The 23,293-nt window shown below is 44.2% G+C and overlaps 1 protein-coding gene across 1 annotated transcript; it reads right to left on the reverse strand.

Moving 5' to 3' along the window:
* Nucleotides 1-9,415: 9,415 nt before the first annotated feature.
* LOC134394338 (17-beta-hydroxysteroid dehydrogenase type 6-like) lies at nucleotides 9,416-22,702 on the reverse strand. The gene is made up of 5 exons (XM_063119705.1): nucleotides 22,601-22,702; nucleotides 17,584-17,913; nucleotides 15,853-16,111; nucleotides 13,498-13,661; nucleotides 9,416-9,920 (listed from the first exon to the last, which is right to left on the reverse strand). The coding sequence occupies exons 2-5, from the start codon at nucleotides 17,906-17,908 to the stop codon at nucleotides 9,700-9,702; spliced, it is 969 nt and encodes a 322-aa protein (XP_062975775.1). The 5' UTR covers nucleotides 17,909-17,913; nucleotides 22,601-22,702; the 3' UTR covers nucleotides 9,416-9,699.
* Nucleotides 22,703-23,293: the final 591 nt, after the last annotated feature.

Below are 23,293 nucleotides of genomic sequence, written 5' to 3' on the forward strand. Positions count from 1 at the left end.
GTATTCAGAGAGACAAGAGTATATCATCTCTCTTTTATTCATTATTTTCATTCCCCCCCTTTTTTTCTCAATTGAACAAAACAAATCATAAAAAGGGGAGATTACACTTATAACTACATGCATTCGAAACATCGATTACAATTAGCTACAACATTCTGGAAAAAAGAGGATTATACATAAACTTCAAGAAAAGCAGACCAAATACCCATATATGTGTCCATTCCTGAGTGGAGCCTATATACCATCCTTTCAAATGTTGATAGAGTTGTTATGTCCTCAGTACACTGCATTTTAGAAGATTGTAATATCAGTCTTTTAGCTGTCAAAAGGGCGTTGATCTCCCATTTACACTGACCATGCATTAACTTCCAAGAAACAAGTAATTTGAAAGAACATTAAATAATAGGAAATATTAAAGGGTGTTCCATTATGAAGTTTATCTGCATAATAACTTTCTCCCAAAAGGAGGCAACTATTGGGCATTTCCAAAACCCTTTAATTACTAGAAGCCAGCATGGCTTCTGTCAGACTAATATGATCTCATTTTTTTATTGGGTAACCTCCCTTGTGGACTGTGGAATGCTGTGGACATAATATATCTTGACTTCAGCAAAGCTTTTGACAATGTGACCCATAATATTCTGATATTCAGAAACTAGCTAAAAGTGGGCTAGATGGAACAACTATTAGGTGGATCCACACTTGGGGCCTTGCTAGACCTGCCGGGATAAGCTGGCAGGGAGGTGGCGCGACAGCGCGCTGATGTTAGTGTGCGCCGCCCGGGCTTCCAGACGTGGGATGCGCAGGGACATCGAGATCCCTGCAGCGTCTGCCATTTTTAAAAAAAGTTTAAAGGGGCCACGTGCGGCCCGAAGACTCCGGAGAAGGTAAGCCTTTTTTTTTAGTTAACCCCCCCATCCGCTCCTGATCCCTTCCTGATCTATCTCTCCCTCCGTGTCCCATATGTGGTCTCTCCTTCTCCCTCCATGTGTGTATGTGCCCTGTGTCGTCTTCCCTCCGTGTGTGTGTTCTGTGTCATCTCTCCTCCTTCTCCCTCCGTGTGTGTGTGTGTCCTGTGTCGTCTCTCCTCCTTCTCCCCCCCGGGATCTCCTCCGGCCGATGGGCACAAGCGCTCAGCGCTGTGGCCAGTCCGTGGCTTTTTGCGGCTACTCGCAAGTAAGCGAGTAGCCACAAAAAGCCACGGAAGTAGCTAGACGTTCTGCAGCTCCGGCCTCAGGCCGGAGCTGCAGAAAAGGCGCGCCATAAGCAACTTCGCTTATGGCGCGTTAGAGGAGGCTTCAATGCGGCCTGGGGCCGGATTCCCCTGTGTGTCATGTGGAAGCACAGCAGGGAAACCGGCTCTCAAGGCGCGCTAAGGCCTTGTCTAGCAACGCCCTTGGCTACAGAATCGGACTCAAAGAGTGCTAATCAATGATACCTTCTCAAACTGTGGGGAGGTAATGAGCAGGGTCCCACAGGGCTCAGTCCTGGGCCCAGTGTTCTTCAACATTTTTATTAATGATTTGGATGAGGAGGTGCAGGGAATGCTTATCAAATTTGCAGAGAACACAAAATTGGATGGGATAGCTAATACCTTAGAAGACAAAAACAAACTTCAAAGTTGTCTTGATAGGCTGGAGCGCTGGACTGAAAACAACAGAATGAAATTCAGTAGGGGTAAATGCCAAGTTCTACACCTAGGAAAAAGAAACCAAATGCAGAGTTACAAGATAGGGGATACTTGGTTCGGCAATTCTACAAGCAAGAAGGATGTTGGAATTGTTGTAGATCACAAGCTGAATATGGGGGGATCTACACTACTGCTTTAAAGCGCTTTATAACAGTTTTGACAAATGTTGGGGCCCAGGACACACTGCATATACAGTTTTCAAAACATTTTCAAAGTGCTTTGAAGCACTTTAAAAGCAGTAGTGTAGATAGCTCCTATGATGAGCCAACAGTGTGATGTGGCTGCAAAAAAAGCAAATGCTATTATGGGATGCATTAATAGAAGTATAGCTTCCAAATCGTGCGAGGTACTGGTTCCCCTCTATTCGGCACTGCTTAAGCCTCATCTTGAGTATTGCGTTCAGTTCTCCTATGATTTAGTATAATACAGCAACGAAGGAACGGCAGTTAGCATTCAAAGTTACAAGCAGTGTTCAGTCTCTTTGGAAGCAGCCAGACGCTAGCAAGAAGACACACAAAGAATAGTCCAGGTCAAGGCTTACGGCAGGCAGGGATGTCCAGAGCCGGTCCGTTGTCCAAGAGGATTAGCAGGCAGCATAGTTAAGAGTCGGTCCGGGGTCAAATAGGATTCTAGGCAGCAAGGCTGAGAAGTCACAGGCAACAAACACCAGAGCTTTTGCCAGGGTAATCAGTTAACCTCTGACAAACTCTCCCTAGTTCTCTGAGGCATATATATGCAAGTCACTGCGGCCCCCAGGTGCTCCTTGATTGCTTGGCGTTTCAGATAAAGCCTCTGGGAGCGGCGTCTGGCTTCCTTTTCCGCCCTATGCTGGCTGAAAGACGGAACACGTACGTTTGGTTCTTCCCTCTCTTGGTTATCTAAGCTGGCAGGACTCTCTGCTGGCATAGATGCCGATACACTTGTGCCAGGCTCTTCCTCCTCCTTGCTCCCTATACTGGCAGGATTCCCAGTTGGCACAGGTTCCACCCCCCTTGTGCTGGACTCTTCAGCAATGGGTCTGGGTTCCTCCATGTCCTCATCCCCTGACTCCATTCCTATGCAGGGTATGACACTGGGTGATCCATTGATTTTTTAATGATTTTTTACATTTCTCCCCCTTAAACCCTTTTCCTGGTATGCAAAGGAGCTTAGGAGCGCCGCCGCCCGGGGTGTGATTTAGCTAACAACAACAACAGCTTTACGCTATGGGGATAATTCAAGGAAAACGGGTACGTAGGATGAAGCCTTTGGATCTAGCTAATCCAAATACTGAGCCAAATACTCCCAATAGTGGCTTTTTGCTCTTACCACCTACAGAGAACTGCTAGCAAAGCAGCTATAGCAGCAGAACTTTGCCCACCAGTCAAGGGAGAGTCTCTGCAATGGTCGTCCCCCTCAGTGTGTGCCTCTCCCTCACCACCAGAAGGGGATGTCTGCAGTCACCTCTGTCCTCTGGGACACCGTCCTTGGGACCATAAGATTCCATCCTAAATGTTTAAAGTAACATTGTAAGGACGGAGATGATGGGATCAAATGAATGGGAAAAGTGAGGGGGGCAAAACTGAGCAGCACTGGGCAGCAAGTTCTGGATATCAGGTTAATCCCCCACAATGCCCCTGACATAGCATCACTAAAGAGCATTGTCAGAAATTAAAATGGCAGCTATGTTCTACTACCCGGTGATGCTTCGAGTGTTGCTGCCCACAGACCGGGGGTTGGGGGGCACCAGTGGTCACATTTCCAAGGGTCCCCTCCTGTATGGAGGCAACCCTGACTGACCCCTCCAAGGAGTGTTCCCTTTGGATTGCACTTCTCCAGGGGGCTGTCTATACGTGCTCAAAACCCCACCGTGGCTGCAGATCTGCGCTGCGTCAGTTATATGGTGTAGCCACAGCTTTTCAGCCATAGCGGGCATTCCCACGAAGTGGCACATTGAAAAAAATCAGGGTGTTACCTTTTCTTTTTCAATGGGAGTGAAGTCCGTATGGCTCTTCTGCCATCTGACATCACTCCCGCGCTAGTCTAGGGGCCATCCCTCATGGAAGGCAACCGGTGACTGGTCCCCTTCCACCAGGAAGAGGGTGGGGGTGTCCAGTATCTGGATGACCACCAGAAAACCCATGTTCCCTCTTTGGCCTCAGGATTACCTGACGCCACCACAGAAGAGGAAAACCGTGGGGTTTCTGAGGGAGGCAGCAGCTTACCGCCTCAAATACTGGAGGTAGCACACAACCATCAGGGCTAGTAGCCATTGATAGCCTTTGCCTCCAGGAATATATCCAACCCCCTTTTAAAGCCATCCATATTGGTGGCCATCAGTACACCTTGTGGTAGTGAGTTCCATAAGTTAACTATGCCCTGTGGGGGCACAATCCACATTCCATATACTGCTTTCATAGTGTTATTTCCTTGTTTGTCATTCATATTCATAATGATTTGACACAAGGTGTAGATCTGGCCTAAGTCTACCCATGTGATTGAGCCAGGCCTAGCTTTGGACCTAGGGAAAGGGCCACAACTGTGGCCTAAGTCATAGCACGTGTGCCACTGAGTTGCATAAGAGAAGATAGGATATTAATCAAATAAATAAATAAAGTGCATCAATATAAATACAGTGTCCCCACATCAATACCTCAATAACCCCAGGTGAGAACATTGGGGGCTACATGCCAGCTGTGGGTGGTGGCAGAGCAGAGTCACTGCTAGCAAGCAACCTCCCACATGCATACATACACACATACCATTCACATATACGCTGAGCCAGCTTCACTCAACCCTCACCTTTTCCACCAGGAAGGCAAATGGGGAGTGAAGCAGACCAACCCAGTGCCTTAAGGTGTACTCCTCACCCTGGTAGGTTGGTCTGCTTCCCCCCCCCCTCATCTTTCCCCATGATGAAGTTTATAGGGTTAGTTTCCATGTATGGCAACTTTTGTAAAAAGGTGTTTGAGAAATGTGCATGTTGTTCAGGTATGGTGGGACCTTTTGCTTTTTTTACTTAGGGTGACCAACTGTCAGGATTTCCCCGGATTTGTCCTGGTTTTTGTTCTTTCCATGGTGTCAGGGGGGATTTTCTATAATTTTCAATAATGTCCTGGAATGATACACCTTCCTCTTTAAGGCTGCCATTAGCATGGTAGGAGGGAATGACATGCTTTCTTGAGGCACATCATTCCCCCACCCCGAGCTCCAATTGAGGTCTTAAAGGGGAAAGTGGGTCATTCGTGGACATTATAGAAAAGGTCCCAATTGGAGTGGATGGTGGTGGTGCAGAATGAAATCCTTTCCCCTCCTCCACTCCAATCGGGTTCTTTAAGGTGGCGGGGGAATAACGTACTTTCTGCAAGACTCAGAAAGCTGCTTCCCCCCACACACACTAGGTGTCCTCTTTTTTGGTTTCCCAAATATGGGCACCCTATTTTACTTCACCTCTTTTGCAAGGGAGGGAAGGTTAATGTTTTATATCAGATAAAAAAAGTCTAAGGGCTTCTCTACACCATGCTTTTATCCTGCATCTTTACCGGGGCTTCTACTTCCGGATTCTTTGTGGAATTAGGATTGGCTCCTTTACATTTATTTATTTAGTTAGTTAGTTATTACATTTCTATACCGCCCAATAGCCAGAGCTCTCTGGGCGGTTCACAAAAATTAAAACATTCAAAGTATAAAACAACAGTATAAAACCATAATATAAAATACAATATAAAAGCTCAACCATGTGCTTTTTCTGGGGATTTCCCTTCTCTGTAAATTCTATGTGTTTCATTATACAAGCACTAGATGGTGCTGTAATATAGTGGGGTTCTGGAAATTTACCAACTGTTGGAGTGCTTCAAACTGCAATTTAAAATTATAAAACATTTTCCCCACTAAGATAAAAGCTGGGATAAAGATTATAAAGCATGGGGAAGGGCCTGGAGGTTGATAACACTGTGTAAAGGACCCGCAAACTTCCATGAATGACCAAACATGAGTGCATGATAAAAGCCTTGTGTAGAGAAATGGTGCTATATAAATAAATAATAATAAAATAATAATAAGGTATTGGACTAAGGTGTTTTCTGGACTTTAAAAGGTTTATGGGGATCCCTCTAGTGGTAGATCATAGCAAGCTTATCTGGCAGCAATGCTCTAAGCAATATTATAATTTCCCACAATGCTCCAGAATGACACTACATTAGGAGCATTGTGGGAAATTAAGATGGCAAGTAGGCCAATTAGAAATTCATTCAGCACTGCTTGTGTTACACAAAAAGGATTCCCTCGATTCTATTCTGTTTCCGTTCCATAGCAATAAGAGCCAGACCATATATAGAAGTAGCTAGCCTAGCTCTCTGTCAAAGGCGCTGCCTGATTTATAGCGCTTTTCCTTTCCAACTAGACAAAGGAATTGTTAGTGCACAGGCGTAAAATCTCTGCCCAACATTGTATATTAACCCCCAGCCCTATTTTGGGGTGGGCAACGTGTCTTTCTGGAACCTTAGTTCACTCGTTGTCTCTTTTCTGCAGAATAAATTTGTTTGTACCTCTTAAATCCTCTCGTTCTTTGTGGAAATTGGGCACTCACCAGGAGTAGAACCTGCATTTTTGCAACACTTGGGGCACTAGGGTGTGTGTGTGTGTGTGGATTAAATAGGGTCCCGGTATAAGCTATCAGTGGTGGGCCCTGCCAGCATGCTGGGGTCTTGGCAGCTCTCCAAGGATGCCAACACCAGCCCTGGCAGTAGGCCTGCAGTGGAAGTACATTTTGTTTTGTGTACAATAGTGTCTTCCAAACTAAGGTCAGGGAAAATCAGTTGTTTGCATTTACATTAGTAGCCCGCTCTGCCTGATCATAGAATCATAGAATAGCAGAATTGAAAGGGGCTACAAGGCCATCGAGTCCAACCCCCTGCTCAATGCAGGAATCCACCCTAAAGCATCCCTGACAGATGGTTGTCCAGCTGCCTCTTGAAGGCCTCTAGTGTGGGAGAGCCCACAACCTCCCTAGGTAACTGATTCCATTGTCATACTGCTCTAACCATCAGGAAGTTTTTCCTGATGTCCAGCTGGAATCTGGCTTCCTTTAACTTGAGCCCATTATTCCGTGTCCTGCACTCTAGGAGGATCGAGAAGAGATCCTGGCCCTCCTCTGTGTGACAGCCTTTTAAGTATTTGAAGAGTGCTATCATGTCTCCCCATAATCTTCTCTTCTCCAGGCTAAACATGCCCCGTTCTTTCAGTCTCTCTTCATAGAGCTTTGTTTCCAGACCCGATCATCCTGGTTGCCTTCCTCTGGACACGCTCCAGCTTGTCTGCATCCTTCTTGAATTGTGGAGCCCAGAACTGGACGCAATACTCTAGATGAGGCCTAACCAGGGCTGAATAGAGAGGAACCAGTACCTCACGTGATTTGGAAGCTATACTTCTATTAATGCAGCCCAAAATAGCATTTGCCTTTCTTGCAGCCATATCGCACTGTTGGCTCATATTCAGCTCGTGATCTACAACAATTCCAAGATCCTTCTCGTTTGTAGTACTGCTGAGCCTAGTATCCCCTATCTTGTAACTCTGCATTTGGTTTCTATTTCCTAGATGTAGAACTTGGCATTTATCCCTATTAAATTTCATTCTGTTGTTTTCAGCCCAGCACTCCAGCCTATCAAGATCATTTTGAAGTTTGTTTCTGTCTTCCAGGGTATTAGCTATCCCACCCAATTTTGTGTCATCTGCAAATTTGATCAGCGTTCCCTGCACCTCCTCATCCAAATCATTAATAAAAATGTTGAAGAGCACTGGGCCCAGGACTGAGCCCTGCGGCACCCCCACTTGTTGCCTCTCCCCAGTTTGAGAAGGTTCCATTGATAAGTACTCTTTGAGTCCGATTCTGTAGACAACTGTGAATCCACCTAATAGTTGTTCCATCTAGCCCAGTTTTAGCTATTTTGTTAATCAGAATGTCATGTGGTACTTTGTCAAAAGCTTTGCTGAAGTCAAGATATATGACGTCCACAGCATTCCCACAGTCCACAAGGGAGGTTACCCTATCAACCTGGAAACTTCGATGAGTTGCCAGTCACAAGCATACCATAAATCGCTCATTTAGAGTCAGCCTAAGACTTAGGAGAGGCATTTCAACCTTTTAGAAATGGAGAGGGGTGCTGTGCAGAAACTCTGTACAAAAGCCAGGAAACCACCAAATGTTTGGCAGGTTTGAGTGAAAGGAAGTGTCTATTGGAGTATCCTGGGGGGGGGATCCACACGTCGCTCCCAGAGTGCTTCTATGCGACCCCAGTGCACCCCGAAAACGATAGTCTGACTTCCCTGTAAAAGAAACGAGGAAGAGCCGTCCATGCCGCCGCCGCCGCCACCGACGACGACGAGGAGAGCTCTCCGCTGGTGAGGAGAGCTCGGCAAAAGAAGGCGGGGTAGAGAGCTTCTTCCGCTCTTCACCCCGCCTTCTTTTGCCCATCTCTCCTCGCCAGCGGAGAGCTCTCCTCCTCCTCGGCGGCGGCATGGACGGCTCTTCCTCATTTCTTTTACAGGGAAGTCAGACTATCGTTTTCGGGGTGCACTGGGGTCACATAGAAGCGCTCTGGGAGCGACGTGCGGATCCCCCCCTGGAGTGTCTATTGGAGTATCTTTTGAAAGTTGCTGTGAATCTTTGAAACATGATGTGAAGCATGAACTGATATCCATGCCTATGGTTACCAGCAGCCACCTCTTACACCAGAGTTGGGCAGAAGATCTAGAGCTTTTCGACGCAAAGCTGTTCATCAGTTGTGTATCCACTGCATCTAGTTTTGGTTCCGTCGCAGGATTAAGATCTAAGCACGTCATGAAAGTTGTTTCCTTTCCTACTTTTCTGCTACATAATCTCTAGGTGGCACTATGGTCAAGTGGAATAGCACAAATACACAAGAGGGAGGGGGAACTTTCACATTTACAATTAAATACCGTATTTTCCTGGATCAAAATTAAAAAAAAACTTGCCGAAAGTGCTCTTTAGATACAGAAGTGAAACTGGAGGATCATGACATCATCTAAACAACCCCTAAACAAATGTGAGTAAGGAATGACAAGTGCACAATAAATGCCTCATGTAGAAAAGCCCCTAATGATAGTTCTCTAAGTGATCTGCAGTAGATAGGCAAGTTTTCCTTTAACAAGAGCAAAGTGACTTTCCCCACCTAAATTAGATATATTGCAAATTGATGGCACTAGGATGCTGAAATGCAGAAAATGTGGCATAATCACTTTTAGTTATGTGGCTTTTATGTGAAAGGACTGTAAGCTCAGCTCCGTTCTGGTACTCAAAACAAATTCCTAGGCTCAGAATGTGCTCAGAGGCAGCTTGTTCTTTAATGCTAAGTGCATGTCTTTTGCACTTAGAGTTCTAGTAAAAAAAAAAAGTAGCTCTGAGAAGTTTGAAGTCTGTCTTGCAGTTTTATCAAACCAGCGTTATACTGTGCAATCACTGTTAGTTGCATGCAAAGGACTCAGAAGTTTTCCACTTTATAATCTGCTTTGATTGTGAAGTACTCCCATGCATCCTGCTTTAATTGTGCTTCAAAGAGAAAAGATTTGCCATATTCAGCCCCTGCTTTTTGAGCATATCTTTCGAGCCGCCGCCGGGACACAGGAGGAGGATTTTAAAGAAATGTTTACATCTGCGTAAGCTTTAAAGGTAAAGACACCAAAATTGGCACATTAACAGATATTAGAGAGAGCCTTAAGCATACCAGATTTGAATTAAATTGGATCATCCATTGATTTTTAATGATTTTTTACATTTCTCCCCTTAAACTAACTTCCTGTTATGCAAATGATCACTGTCGCCCGGTAGCAAAAACAACAGCAACCGTGAAAGCTAAGCCCTACGGGGATAATCCGAGGGAAGCAGGTACGTGTGATAAAGCTCTTACACTGGGCAAATACTTATATTGGCATATTTAGAGGCATGTTTGGAGCCCGATGCCCTATCACTGCACTTCTCTCCCCCAAACCTGACCTTTTCTAGCCCACCTTCTTTACACAGCCTGAGCAGGTTTTGGCAAAGACCGGGTCAGCACAAAGTCTGCAAAGGCTGTGGGCAAGTAAGAGAGAGGAATGTAGAAGAACTGGGCATCCCAGCCCCCAGAGTAGCGTGTGCGGGGGTGCTGGGATATCAAGGCGTGTTCCATACAATCAGTGACCAGGTAGAGGTTTGCGCAGCACTGAGTTTCGAGACTCTCTTTAGTCATCCTGTAGACTGTAAAAGAGAGGGGGGGAGGGAGAGAAAGGAGGGAGTTCAGTGAGGACCTTTGTAGCCCAAAACAACATAAATATACATCAGAAAATACAACAGCCTCCTCTGTGTATAAGCTTTTCTGCACAAGGCTGTTAATGAAATGTTAATCCATTGTATCTACTTTTGGTTTTGTCACAGTATTGGGATCCGAGCACTATATGAAGGGCATTTCCTTTCTTGCTTTTCCACTACATAACCTCTAGGAGGCACTGTGGTAGAGCAGAATAGCACAATTACAGAAGTCAAAACAGCATTTTCTTTCACTTTTACAATTAAATACGCCACTTTCCCTGCTTTAAAAAAAAGTGCCAAATGCTCGTTAGACACAGAAGTGAAACTTGAGCATTATGACAATACGCAGATACTTTTTGCATTATTATTATTATTATTATTATTATTATTATTATTATTATATAGCACCATCAATGTACATGGTGCTGTACAGAGTAAAACAGTAAATAGCAAGACCCTGCCGCATAGGCTTACATTCTAATAAAACCATAATAAAAGAGTAAGGAGGGGAAGAGAAAGCAAACAGGCACATGGTAGGGTAAACAGGCACTGGGTAGGGTAAAACTAACAGTATAAAGTCAGAACAAAATCAAGTTTTAAAAGCTTTAGGAAAAAGAAAAGTTTTTAGTTGAGCTTTAAAAGCTGCGGTTGAACTTGTAGTTCTCAAATGTTCTGGAAGAGCGTTCCAGGCATAAGGGGCAGCAAAAGAAAATGGACGAAGCCGAGCAAGGGAAGTAGAGACCCTTGGGCAGGCGAGAAACATGGCATCAGAGGAGCGAAGAGCACGAGCGGGGCAATAGTGTGAGATGAGAGAGGAGAGATAGGAAGGAGCTAGATAGTGAAAAGCTTTGTAGGTCAACAGGAGAAGTTTATATTGGATTCTGAAGTGAATTGGAAGCCAATGAAGAGATTTCAGAAGTGGAGTTACATGGTCAGAGCGGCGAGCCAAGAAGATGATCTTAGCAGCAGAGTGGTGAACAGAAACCAACGGACTGATGTGAGAAGAAGGAAGGCCAGTGAGAAGAAGGTTGCAGTAGTCCAACCGAGAAATAACCAATGCATGAACAAGAGTCTTGGCAGAATAGACAGACAATAGTGATCGAATCCTGGCAATATTATACAGGAAAAAACGACAGGATTTAGCTACTGCCTCAATATGAGGAATAAAGGAGAGTGAGGAATCAAATATAAAGCCAAGACTACGAGCTTCCTTGACTGGAGTAAGCGTAACATCATTGACAGTAAGAGAGAATGAGAGATGAGGAGAAGGTTTAGGAGGAAAAACAAGCAATTCAGTCTTTGCCATATTTTGTGAACCGCCCAAAGAGCTCCGGCTATTGGGCGGTATAGAAATGTAATAAATAAATAAATAAATAAATAAATAAAATATTAAGTTTCAAGCGACGATGAAGCAACCAAGCTGAGATATCTGAAAGACATGCCGAGATACGATCGTGAACATCAGGAGAAAGATCTGGAGATGAAAGATATAATTGTGTATCATCGACATACAGATGATATTGGAGGCCATGAGATTGAATAAGATTACCCAAGGGCAACATGTATAAAGAAAACAACAATGGACCAAGCACCGAGCCTTGGGGAACCCCTACTGAAAGGGGAAAAGAAGAAGACAAGCTGCCATTAGCCAACACGCTGAAAGAGCGACCCGCTAGATAGGAGGCAAACCAGTTATAGACAGAGCCACAAAATCCAAGGTCATGAAGGGAATCTAAGAGAAGATCATGATCAACCGTGTCAAAGGCTGCAGTTAGATCAAGGAGAATAAGAACGGAATAATGGCCTTTAGACTTGGCAGTAAGAAGATCATTGGTAATCTTAGTAAGGGCTGTTTCAGTGGAATGCAAAGGACGGAATCCAGATTGAAAAGGATCCAGAGCAGAGTTACTAGAAAGAAAATCAAGACAATGAGAGTAGACCACACGCTCCAGGATCTTTGAAACAAACGACAACAAAGAGACAGATCGGTAGTTAGACAGAGATAGCCTATCAAGAGTAGGTTTCTTGAGAATAGGAGAGACTGTAGCATGTTTAAAAGCAGAAGGAAATGAACCAGAGGACAGAGAAAAATTAATAATATGAAGCAAGGAAGGGAGGATAGCAGGGATAAGATTAATAAAGACGCGAGAAGGAATCGGATCACGAGAACAAGTGGAAGGCTTCGAAGAGCGCAGTATTGTAGACAGTTCATCAGCTGAGACTGAAGGAAATGCAGAGAAATTTGCAGGAGGAACTGACAGATGAGGAACAGGAACTGGAAGAGGAGCAGAGCTAGCCAGATCAGAGAGAATAGTTTGGATTTTAGCATTGAAAAAAGAGGCAAAGTTATTAGCAGACAGAGAGGCGGGGAGAGATGGTGGATTAGGCTTCAGAAGAGAATTGAAGGACGCAAAGAGCCGCTGAGGATGCTTTTTTTTTGTAATTTTTGTTTTTGTTTTTGTAATTTTGGCCCCACCCCCTTTTGCCTTTGGCTCCACCCCCTTTACCTTCAGCCCCGCCTGTGGCGTTACACCCCACAAGTCAATTCCCAAAAGGTATGCCTGCAGTTTGTAAGTCTGTGGTTTTTAGAATGTTGGCCTGAGTGGGCAGAGTTAGAATGTCTTGGGAGGGGGGAGGAGTGATATATAAGGGAATGACTGAGGGGATTGTGGGTTCTGTTCAGTTCTGTTCTTGTTCTGTTCTGTTCTTTCCAGGGAAACTGGTTAGGTACTCTTAGAGTCTGTAGTGCTCTCTGTATTTATGGTACTTAAGTTTTGGGAAATTTGAGAGTCAGTGTAGTGAGTGGTGTCTTTAGAGTGTGGTGTGCACGTAGTAGAAGTATATTAATCAATACTGAGAATAAAGAAAGTTCAAGAGTGATTGCGTGAGAGAAAGGAAAGCGCGAATGTGAGAGTGACAGGATTGTATGGAAGGTTTCAAAAAGGTTTTTAAATGTTGTTATTTGAAACAAAGCTTATGAACTTTTAAAAATAAATTTTGATTGTTTTGGTTTTAAAACTACCACAAAAATCCCACGTGTCTGTTTGGCATTTATCATCTTAAGTTTACACCTATAACACCCACTCTGATAATCATTCACCTCAACAGATATAACTCACAGCGTATTATTATATATATATTAAATCCTTCTCCATTTTAAACCCCTTTCTCCACATAGTTTGGAGGAAGGTGGGCTTTATCCCTTGCCTCAGGCATATCAAGCAGTGGTGCTTGGCTTGAGCAGGGAGTAGCCTCGGCCAGGTCTGTTGTTCAGAGCCTGTGTTGCCCCATAATAAGTGGTGGCAGACGTGAGGTCTGGTGTTCAGAGCCTGTGTCGTGGCACCGCCCACCACTGGAATGCAGCTCTGAGGGCTTCTCTAAAACTACATTCAGCCCTTGGCCTGAAAGAGGTTCCTCACCCCTGTTTCATACTAACGGGCGAGCGAATTAACAACAGCCCCTCCTAGCTCCTGCCCCCCAACAAAGGCCCGCCATTCTCCACATCCAGACCACATAAATGACTCACAACTTTCAAAATAGGTCTGGCCATAGGCATCTTTGACTTCCTTCGGGATGCTGACCCACTGCCGCTCCAAGCAGTCAAAATGTTTTTCGGGATTGGTCATGGCTGTTCGGAAAAAGCCTGGCTCTATCACAGCTACTTTCACACCAAATGGAAGGAGCTCACGCCTGGAAAGAAACAATAGATAACAGGCAGCTGCAAAAAATCCACACCGTTGCTGTTGTATAAGAGGCGCTTTCCCTCTAGTGGAAAGGAAATTGGATATTTTCAGGTTTGTTTGGTGTGAGAATCCAGTTTCTGTATTCCACAACCATGAGGATGCTTCCAGACAGAGGGGTCTTAGTGCTAACAATCAGAAGCCAATTCCATCTTTTCTTTCTTAGTAGTTTGTATATGGTACACTGGGTAGGGTGACCATATGGAAAGGGCGACAGGGCTCCTCTATCTTTCACAGTTGTATTGAAAAGCGAATTTCAGCAGGTATCGTTTGCATGCATGCAGCAGCTGGTGAAATTCCCTCTCCATCACAACAGTTAAAGATGCAGGAGCCCTGCCCTCTTTTGTATGTGGTCACTCCAACACTGGGCTGCTTCTACCGCATTTGACATACACCTTTACTTCCCCCCTTCCCTCCCCCGAACCATGTATCAGGTCCTTGGACCAATTCCCCCTCCCTCCCCTGATTTTGTGAATGATCTACTGCCCAGCTGTACACTCCCAGCTGTCATCCCAATCCGACTGCAGGTTTTTACTGCAGTTGTTTGGTTGTGTGCTATCTCCAGTATTCAAGGCAGTAAGCCTGTGTGCACCAGTTGCTGGGGAACATGGGTGGGAGAGTGCTGTTGCACCATGTCCTGCTTGTTCATCCCTGGCCGATGGCTGGTTGGCCACTGTGTGAACAGAGTGCTGGACTAGTGGACCCTTGGTCTGATCCAGCAGGGCTCTTCTTTTTTTTAAAAAAAAAAATATATTTTAAAACACAAAATAAACATCTTACAGAAAAGAAACAACAACACAACATACTACATACATTTTGAATAAATGTTGAATACATATATAAGATAAATATTAACTATAACCTATCCTATCATTACATATATAATCATTCTAAACATATAAGTGCACCCTCCACCTCGGGATCTATTCCTGCTTCCAAAATCTCATACTTTCTTCTGCTGGCGGTTTCCCACTTCCCTTAGTAACCACAAATATTAGGAACTGTTTCCAGATTCCTTCATTTATTTTAGTTATGCCTTTCCTCCACTTAATATTACAAGTCAATTTATCATTAATAGCTATATCCCAAACTTCTCTATACCACTCTTCAATAGAATATTCCCCCTGAATCTTCCAGTTCCTAGCTATCATCAATCGTGCTGCAGTCAACAAACTCGATATCAATTCTTTAATTTCTTTTCCACATTTCAAATCTTCAAATAGTGACAGTAATGCAATCTTTGGTGTTTGTTCTATTTTCATTCCCACTATTTCTTCAATTTCCAAAAACACCACCTTCCATAATCTTTGTACATATTTGCATTCCCACCACATATGTAAATACGTTCCTTTTTCCCCACAACCTCTCCAACAATTTGCTGAATGCTGCTCATTTATCTTATTCAGTCTAATTGGGGTTAGGTACCACCTCCACAAAATTTTAAAGTCATTCTCTTTTATTCTCACTGACATACTTCTCAACACTCTTTGTTTCCACAGTCCCTCCCAACTCTGTCGCCCTATTTGTACCTTCAAATCTGTCTCCCATACCATTTTCCCTGAGCTATCCCTTAACTCCTTTTCTAACAATATTTTATATATTTCACTCATTAACCCTTTTAAGACTATACTTCCTCCTTTTCCTTTTTCCTTATTTACTATTAACTCTTCAAACTTCGTCATTTCTCTACAAACTCTATTATCTTTAATCCACTTTTTATTCCATTGTTCTAATTGCCCATACTCTAACCAAGATAATTTTTTCTCCTTTAACAAATCTTCCATATCTTCTCTTTAGCAGGGCTCTTCTGATGTTCTTATGTTCTTAATATTATATCTAAATGTGTTTTAATATTGTGAACCACTGAGGGATTTTAAGATATTCAGTGGTATATATCACTAATAAACCACCATGAGTGAGCAGTCACAAGCTCACTATAAAAGGCTCATGTAGAAAGGCTCTACATCAGGCGTGTTGTTGTTTTTAAGGCCAACTTTTCTGTTCCAGGTGTTAATAAAACCAACTAGCAAAGCCTCAAATTGATCATTACACTCCTCCTTGATCTCTCCTGATCTGGACCACAGAAACATTTGGTACCTCTTAGCAATTTGATTATTCTGATGTTAGATGTGATAGATTACCTGAGACTGTCAGAAAAAGCCTCCACTCCATACTTGGAGGGACAGTAGCCTCCTCCAAAGAAAGCTAGTCGACCCAGTATGCTGGAGACGTTGATCACCCTTCCCCTGGCTTTCCTCACCAGGGGCAACATGTGTAGCGTCACATCAATCAGCCCAAGTAGATTGATATTCAGTACATTCCCGAAGTCATCTCTGGTCAACCACTCATTGGGAGCTGTAGGATTAACAGTGCCAGCATTGTTTACCAAGCCCCAGAGCCCTATGGAGAAAAGGCAGCAAGTAAGCAATGGGGCCAATCAGAGGCTGCTGTTGTCCTGCCTTGGGGGTTCTGTGGAACCTTCCAACTGCCTCCTAGAAGACTCAGGCTCCCAGCACAGAACCATCTCACCCCCAGCTGCAACATCTTTTTGGGACTGGGCGCTTAAGAGGCAGGCTCCTTTGGGGGTGTTATGTATTTTTACCTTTTTTCCTTTCTTTTTACATTTTGTTTCCTATGTTTTAAAATGTATGTTATAAATTTTGTAATACCGCCTTGAGGCCCAGTATTGGGCAAAAGGCGGAATACAAATAAATATTATCATCATCATCATCATCATCATCATACAAATGAGTAGAGCGTGAGAACAGTTAGTAAATAGAAGGAATACTTTGTTCTCAGGATGATATACTTTGTTCAGAAGTTCACATCAGCAAGACTCTGGGCATGTCTACACAGGGCGATATCCTGGGGATGTTCCTGGGATCATCCCTGTGCGTCCACATGATGCACAGGGGATCCCGAGAGCAGGGAGGGATGATTCCTGCATTTCTCCAGGATATCGCCCTACACATTTCCCGACTTTTCCTGCAGTCTTTTTCTCCTTCTTCAGCTTCTTTCCTATGCGTTTATAATAACAGCTTGATGTGGAGATGCCAGCAAGTATAATCTCCAGATACGAGATGTTTCGCCCGCCAATTCCAGCATACCAAGCTGCTGTTAAACACATGGGAGCAGATTAGGCTGGGTTTTCTATCCTGTTGGCAACCCTAGGAGCCAGGTCGGTGGGAAAGGAGTAGCGCCCCGTGTTGTAGGGGCTTAGGAGCCAGACTGATGCACTCAGTGAGGTTTTGGAGGTGGGGATCTAATGTGATTAGAAGGGTGGCTCACATATGTACGTGACTGTATTTGACATTTGTTATAATTACTTATTAGTTTGGGGGATTGGAAGTGAGGGATTGATGTACTTGGGAAATGACTTATAAATAATAATAATAATAATAATAATAATAATAATAATAATGAGATGGATGGCTCTTTTTAATACAGTCTAGGAAATACTGCCACATATGCAACATTTATTTTTATTTATTTATTTATTTATTAGATTTCTATACCGCCCAATAGCCGGAGCTCTCTGGGCAGTTCACAAAAATTAAAAACATTCAAAGTATAAAACAACAGTATAAAACCATAGTACAAAATACAATATTTAAGCTCAACCAGATAAAAACAGCAGCAATGCAAAATTACAAATTTAAAACACCAAATTAAAATTTATTTATAGACTGTTAAAATGCTGGGAGAATAAAAAGGTCTTCACCTGGTGTCTAAAAGCATATAATGTAGGTGCCAAGCGAACCTCCTTAGGGAGCTCGTTCCACAGCCAGGGTGCCACAGCAGAGAAGGCCCTCCTCCTAACATGCCCAAAGTTTGAAAATCCTGAAAGAACTGGAGGTAGTCAACCACTGTACCTTTTCCGCCTACGTGTCCTTTCACCCACTCGGTCGCTGCCGCAACACTCTCCGTGCTGGTGACATCCAGAATGGTGGTTTTCAACCGATCAGATGTGAGCCTCTCCAGCTGCTCTGCCCCCTCCTGAGTGAGACAGGCCGCCAACACGCGCAGGCCCTGGAGATCCAGCTGTCTGGCCAGCTGGTTCCCAAAGCCGGAATCACAGCCGGTGATGAAGACATATTTCTCTGTCAAGTTCGCCACAGTCTGCCTCTCCCGGTACCATCGTATCACAAACATCACCACAAACAACACCAAGAATAGCACTGCCAGGCCGGGCTCCATGCTTCCTGTGTATTAGAACAAGACAAAGCAAAATGAAGGGTGTATTATTGTTGTTGTTGTTGTTGTTGTTGTTGTTGTCCTCAATTCCCAATTTAATTTTCCCCAAGTATACTCATTCTGACATTGTCAGGCAGCAACGCACACTCAGAAGAATGCTTTCCAGCCTCCAAAAAGTTAAGAAGCAAGGCCCAATAATAGTTAATGCTTATCATGCCTGCACTGTAGTTCATTACACGTTTTTCCTGAGCAAACGGCATTTCCATTAATGTGGTCAAAATTGCCTAGAATAAACTAGCACTGCTCTGTTGCAACATTAGCAGAGATTAAGCTTAGTATTGAGGCATTATCAAGATAAAAGACAACTCACTCCCTTTTCTTGTGATTTATGTTGTTGTTCTGAGCGGCCTTACATTTGATGCTTACCATAGAAAGGCAGGATATAAATGTCCAAATAAAGAACAATGAATCCAAAGCTGTCCATCTGTCAGCAGAACAGTTCCCCCTTGCAGCCTCCTATGCACCCCTCAAATCTGCTCTGGAGAGCTGGGGGGACCTCCTAGAGCAAATTGGGGGGGGTGCATGGGAGGAGGAGAGGAAGAAAAAGTCTTGTGGCATGCCTAGAAGTCTGCTCACAGGACGTTTGATGTAGCCCAATATGCTTTGGGTTCTTGTTTTCTTTGGAAGTATTTCAGTGCCTCCCCCTTGCTCTGGCTGCTTTATGCCTGTTGGTGTATTTTTGTTCTTATTTTATTCTGCTTTTCCCCTGCATTTTCTGCATTTGCTCTTTTGGATGATTTTGCTGAGTGTTCCTGTTATCTGTTTATCATCCTCACTGATCAATACTAATTAGGGCTGTGCAGGGACACCCCTCCCCCCGAACCGCTTCTTGGCACAATCCGGAACTTTCGATTTTGCCCCCCCCCTTCCCTACTTACTTGCCTCCGCAGCGGGTGGCAGAGGCAGGTAAGTGGGGAAGGGGGGACAAAATGGGGGCAGAATAAGCCCCCTCCCCCCTTACCTGGCTCCTCCACCATTGCCACACAAACTGTGGTGGTGGAGCCAGGTCAGCCCCCCTCCCCCACTACTTACCTGCCTCTGTTGCAAGCTTCAACTGAGGCCCAGGCCTCAAAGTGGAAGCAGGAAGCCGGCGCTGGACCGCAACGGAAACAGGTAAGCCCCCCCTCCCTTCTGCCCCCTTACCTGGCTCCACCACCGTCACCACACGGACTGCGGCGGCGGTGCCAGGTGAGCCCCCTCCGCACCCCTTACCTGCGTACGGAGCTCCGGATGGAGGCGAACCGCTTCACCTCGATCCGCAGCTCCCCTGACCCGATTCAGATCCGCCTTTGGTGGAGGTGGATCAGGTCGCTCCGCTCCAGATTTGCGATCCGAGTCGGAGCGGAGCACAGCCCTAATACTCATAGTGATCCCCATTCTCTGAGTGTGACTCCTTATGCACCCAAACAGCACCATTCATGTACAAGACGGAGGCATCAGCAGGCTCTGGGAAACCCTAAGGTTTGCAGAAATACAAAAAAACCTGTGGCGGTGGTGGGCGAGACCCAAAGCAGCCCAGTGAGGAGTGAACATGCTCAGTGGCTATGGAATGCGACTGACTACTGAGCATGCTCGGTTCTTGTTGTGGGGGTGGGGAAGCGAACCACAGGGGAGGAGAGATAGAATGGAGTGTTCTGGAAGAGGGCAGGACGCCAGTCAGCTGAGAACAGGAGCACACTGCAGCATCTTGTTGCACTTGGAGGTCTTACTAGTAGTTCTAGGAGCTAATGCTATTTTCTAACAACATCTACATGCTTGCTAACATGTTTTTGTTTTTTACTACCCTGCGTTTTATTGTGCAAGGCTTTGTGTGTTTATTTAGTGGAGGAGCTGGCATGTGCCTGAAATGTTGGGATTTGAGTGGGGAGGGGTGTCCCATGGAATACCCATCCCATGGAGAGCGCCCTAGTGCCAATTTAGATGTCACTTTGGCACCAGGGAAAGCCCTTTTTTATCACCTCTCCTTTACATGCTGTTTCTACACTGAAGTAGATCTATTTATTTACATTTCTAATCTGCCCCAGAACAAATGTACTCTGGGTGGATTACCGCCAATTAAAAAATTAAAATGCCATTTGAAAACATAGTTAAAAATATACAATACAAATATCTGAGAGTCAAACACTTTTGATTCACATTAATATTATTCAATTATCAATGTTTCGAGTAGTGTTTTCGGTGGGCAGATCAAATTAAATAAAAAGGTTATACACAGCTGGATGACATATTTTTTATTTTGGTTTATAACTTTTCCAAAGAGCACAGTCCTTTGCAAACCCCATTGAACACACTAAGCACTTATTTCTGTGCAAGCAAGAGTAGCAGCAGTCCATTTATGAGCAATTGCCTGAATTAAAAAAAAAAACCCTCATGTACTTCAGATTTAAATACTATTACTATAATAGATTAATAGTATTCATTAATCAAGAAGATTGAAGACTGCAGCAGCATTGTGAGGGTATTCCTATGATGGGAAAAATTATACAGCATACAGTATTCTGCCACAATCTCTTCCAGGTGAGGGTATGCCTATGATGGGAAAAATTATACTGGCCTATTATCTAAAAAACCCTGTAAGAATACATGTACACTCCATTACATGTTGGTAACTGTACTTGTTTACAGATTATGACTCTATGTACAATTCTGTACACATGTTGAAAGTGACATGTGAATAATTGTACATGTACAGTGTGTGTGCATTGAATGTAACGCAAGGAACACTAAACTTTTCTTAACTAGTGCCTGAGAGCTAGAAAATGCCTTTAAAAGTCAATATTCAGAGTGTGTTTTTAGGATCCCAGGCAAGTTTACCAGTGATCTCAGTTGCTTTCACTGAGTCAGTTACACATACTTTTTACAAAGCCGGTTCGGTTGAGACACAGTGCCCAGGGGCAAAGGAGGAAACCGAAAAGGACAAAATGGCCGCCTCCAAAGGGGCGTGCCCACCAACATGCCCAACCCCCAAAGGGGCATGCCCACCCAAACATGGCCTTGGCCACATGTCTGATTTCACAGCACACAATTAAGACAAACCTGTTCTACATAACATCTTAATGGTAAAATCACTGGAATAAAGAACAAGTGAGACATTCAATGTATCTGAAATTAACTTCACTCATTCCTACTTCTGTAGCTTTTGCTGTACGTTGAAGCTTTTGCTATACTCTGTGTGATATAGTCTCCCCTTCCCTCAAATATCTTTTCTGACTGCAAATCCTTCACTGGATGACCATAGTCTCACCTTTCCTAACATTTAACACTCTTTCCCCATCACCTTTCTCATATCCATGCTCACAGATTTAGCATACTGCTACCACTGAACAAATGAAGCAGTTGACAAGTACAGAAAAATCTAGTACAACAAACAAACAAACAAGAATTCAGAAAGAGTATAACTCTTACCCTGCAAACATTAGCCATGGAACAAAATGGACTAAAGGCTAGCGCCTCTTAGCTTGTTTCAACTTCAACCAGACAGAACAGTCAAAAACAACAAAGAAAAACACATCTACCTCATTAACATAGCAATACCTAATGACAAAAATGTTGCAGAAAAGGAAAAGACATGTACCCTGTTTCCCAGAAAGTAAGACATCCCCCGAAAATAAGACCTTCCAGTTTTGCCTCTTGCTGTAATATAAGGCATCCCCCCCAAAAATAAGACTTTTTTTTTTGTTCAACAATAAATGTGTACCGTATTCTTCTTCATGGAAAAATAAGACATCCCCTGAAAATAAGACCTAGCGCATCTTTGGGAGCAAAAATTAATATAAGACACTGTCTTATTTTCGGGGAAACAGGGTATGTGACCAACGCCCTTGGGAGGCTGGGCATGTTGATGGGCATGTTCCCTTGGGGGCTGGACATGTTAGTGGGCACACCCCCTTGGAGTGGCCATGTTTCCCAAAATATGGTCACCCTATATTCACCCATACACTTTCACACACAAACCTCTTACCTTACTTCTTCTCTTGGAGGCGATGCGATGGGAGAGGAGGCATGGGAAACATGCTGTTCTAGGACTTCCCCCGTGCTGATCCTGGCCTTTTCTTGGCCTGCGCGATCATGCCAGCGAAGGAGAAGGCCAGATCGGTGCTGGAAGGGCCTGGGGTACGTGTTCCTGGAAGTCCGGGAACACTTCATTCTGGGCCCTCCCAGCACCGATTCAGGCCTTCTCCTTGGCCAGCGCAATCACGCCTTTCCGGGCCTTTTCCCCAGTAAATTGGGCCCCAGCCCCAGTTGCCCCAGAGAAGCCTTGTTTTTTTGGAGGTCTCCGGGGTTTTCTGGGTTATCTGGTCACCCTATTCTGGTCCTTAGTTCCTCCTCTCCACTCTTGATGAGTTTGCTGACAAACCTCAGAGCCAGACATGCAAATGCGCGCGCACACGCACGCACACACACACACACACACACGCCTCAAAGGCACCCCAGCCCTTTTTTTCTCCTGCTCTGTGGAGCCATAGAGAGTCGATTCCAGAAGCCAACAATGTCTCTTTTATGGTATTTAATAGATATGTTATCTGTTTCAGGGAAAAAATAACGAGTTGTCTGTGGAAGAAAAGAGAAGCTAGGATTTGAGCTGCTATCTTAAGATATCTGTACTCAGATTTAAAGTTTAAAGGTTTTGCTTACCTTAGAATTCAGTTCACACCTGACTGTCCAATCTGTCTGAAAGAGGAGCCCTCAAGACTCAAAAGGGTAAGTGTTAATCCATTCTGTTAATAGATACCTTTATTAACAACATTTTCCCTCCATCCCACCCTAGAATTTCTACAGAGGCTCTGGATAGGCTGGAAAGCAGATACCACATTCTGTGGCAAGCAAAGGAGAAAGTCCAAAGTACTGGGTTGTATCTCTGCGTGGGTGGCGCATGGGCTTGGTCCAAAAGTCTCCCTCCCCAGTTCAGTCCTCTGCAATCATGTGCCTTGGCATCTCGTCCAGGTCGCAGGCCAGTTGCTCCCATTTCACTATGCAAGGCAAAATGGCCTTGAAAAATACATGTTATTTCAAGTCTGTTTGTATTGCAAACAACAAGTCTCCTTCTACAATCCCAGTGGATGGCAGGGGGCTGGTCAAAATGTACCTTGTTAATTAAAATTTGTCCTATTTTCCGCTTCGTTGTGCCACCTAATTTTTCATGAACACTAATTGTTACATTCCTTTAGGGTCAAACTAGACATGATGCTAAATGTGTCACAAGTGCCATGTTTTATTGTTAATATTCACCCATTTTCACTAGGACCACAATATACAGGGGGGTATATGAGGCAGGGGGTTAGTCCCATAGCATCTATCAGTTTTTGTTTTGTTTTTAAATCAACCACA

The sequence above is a fragment of the Elgaria multicarinata genome, chromosome 3 (assembly GCF_023053635.1).
Source record: "Elgaria multicarinata webbii isolate HBS135686 ecotype San Diego chromosome 3, rElgMul1.1.pri, whole genome shotgun sequence".
NCBI classification, from domain to species: Eukaryota; Metazoa; Chordata; class Lepidosauria; order Squamata; family Anguidae; genus Elgaria; species Elgaria multicarinata.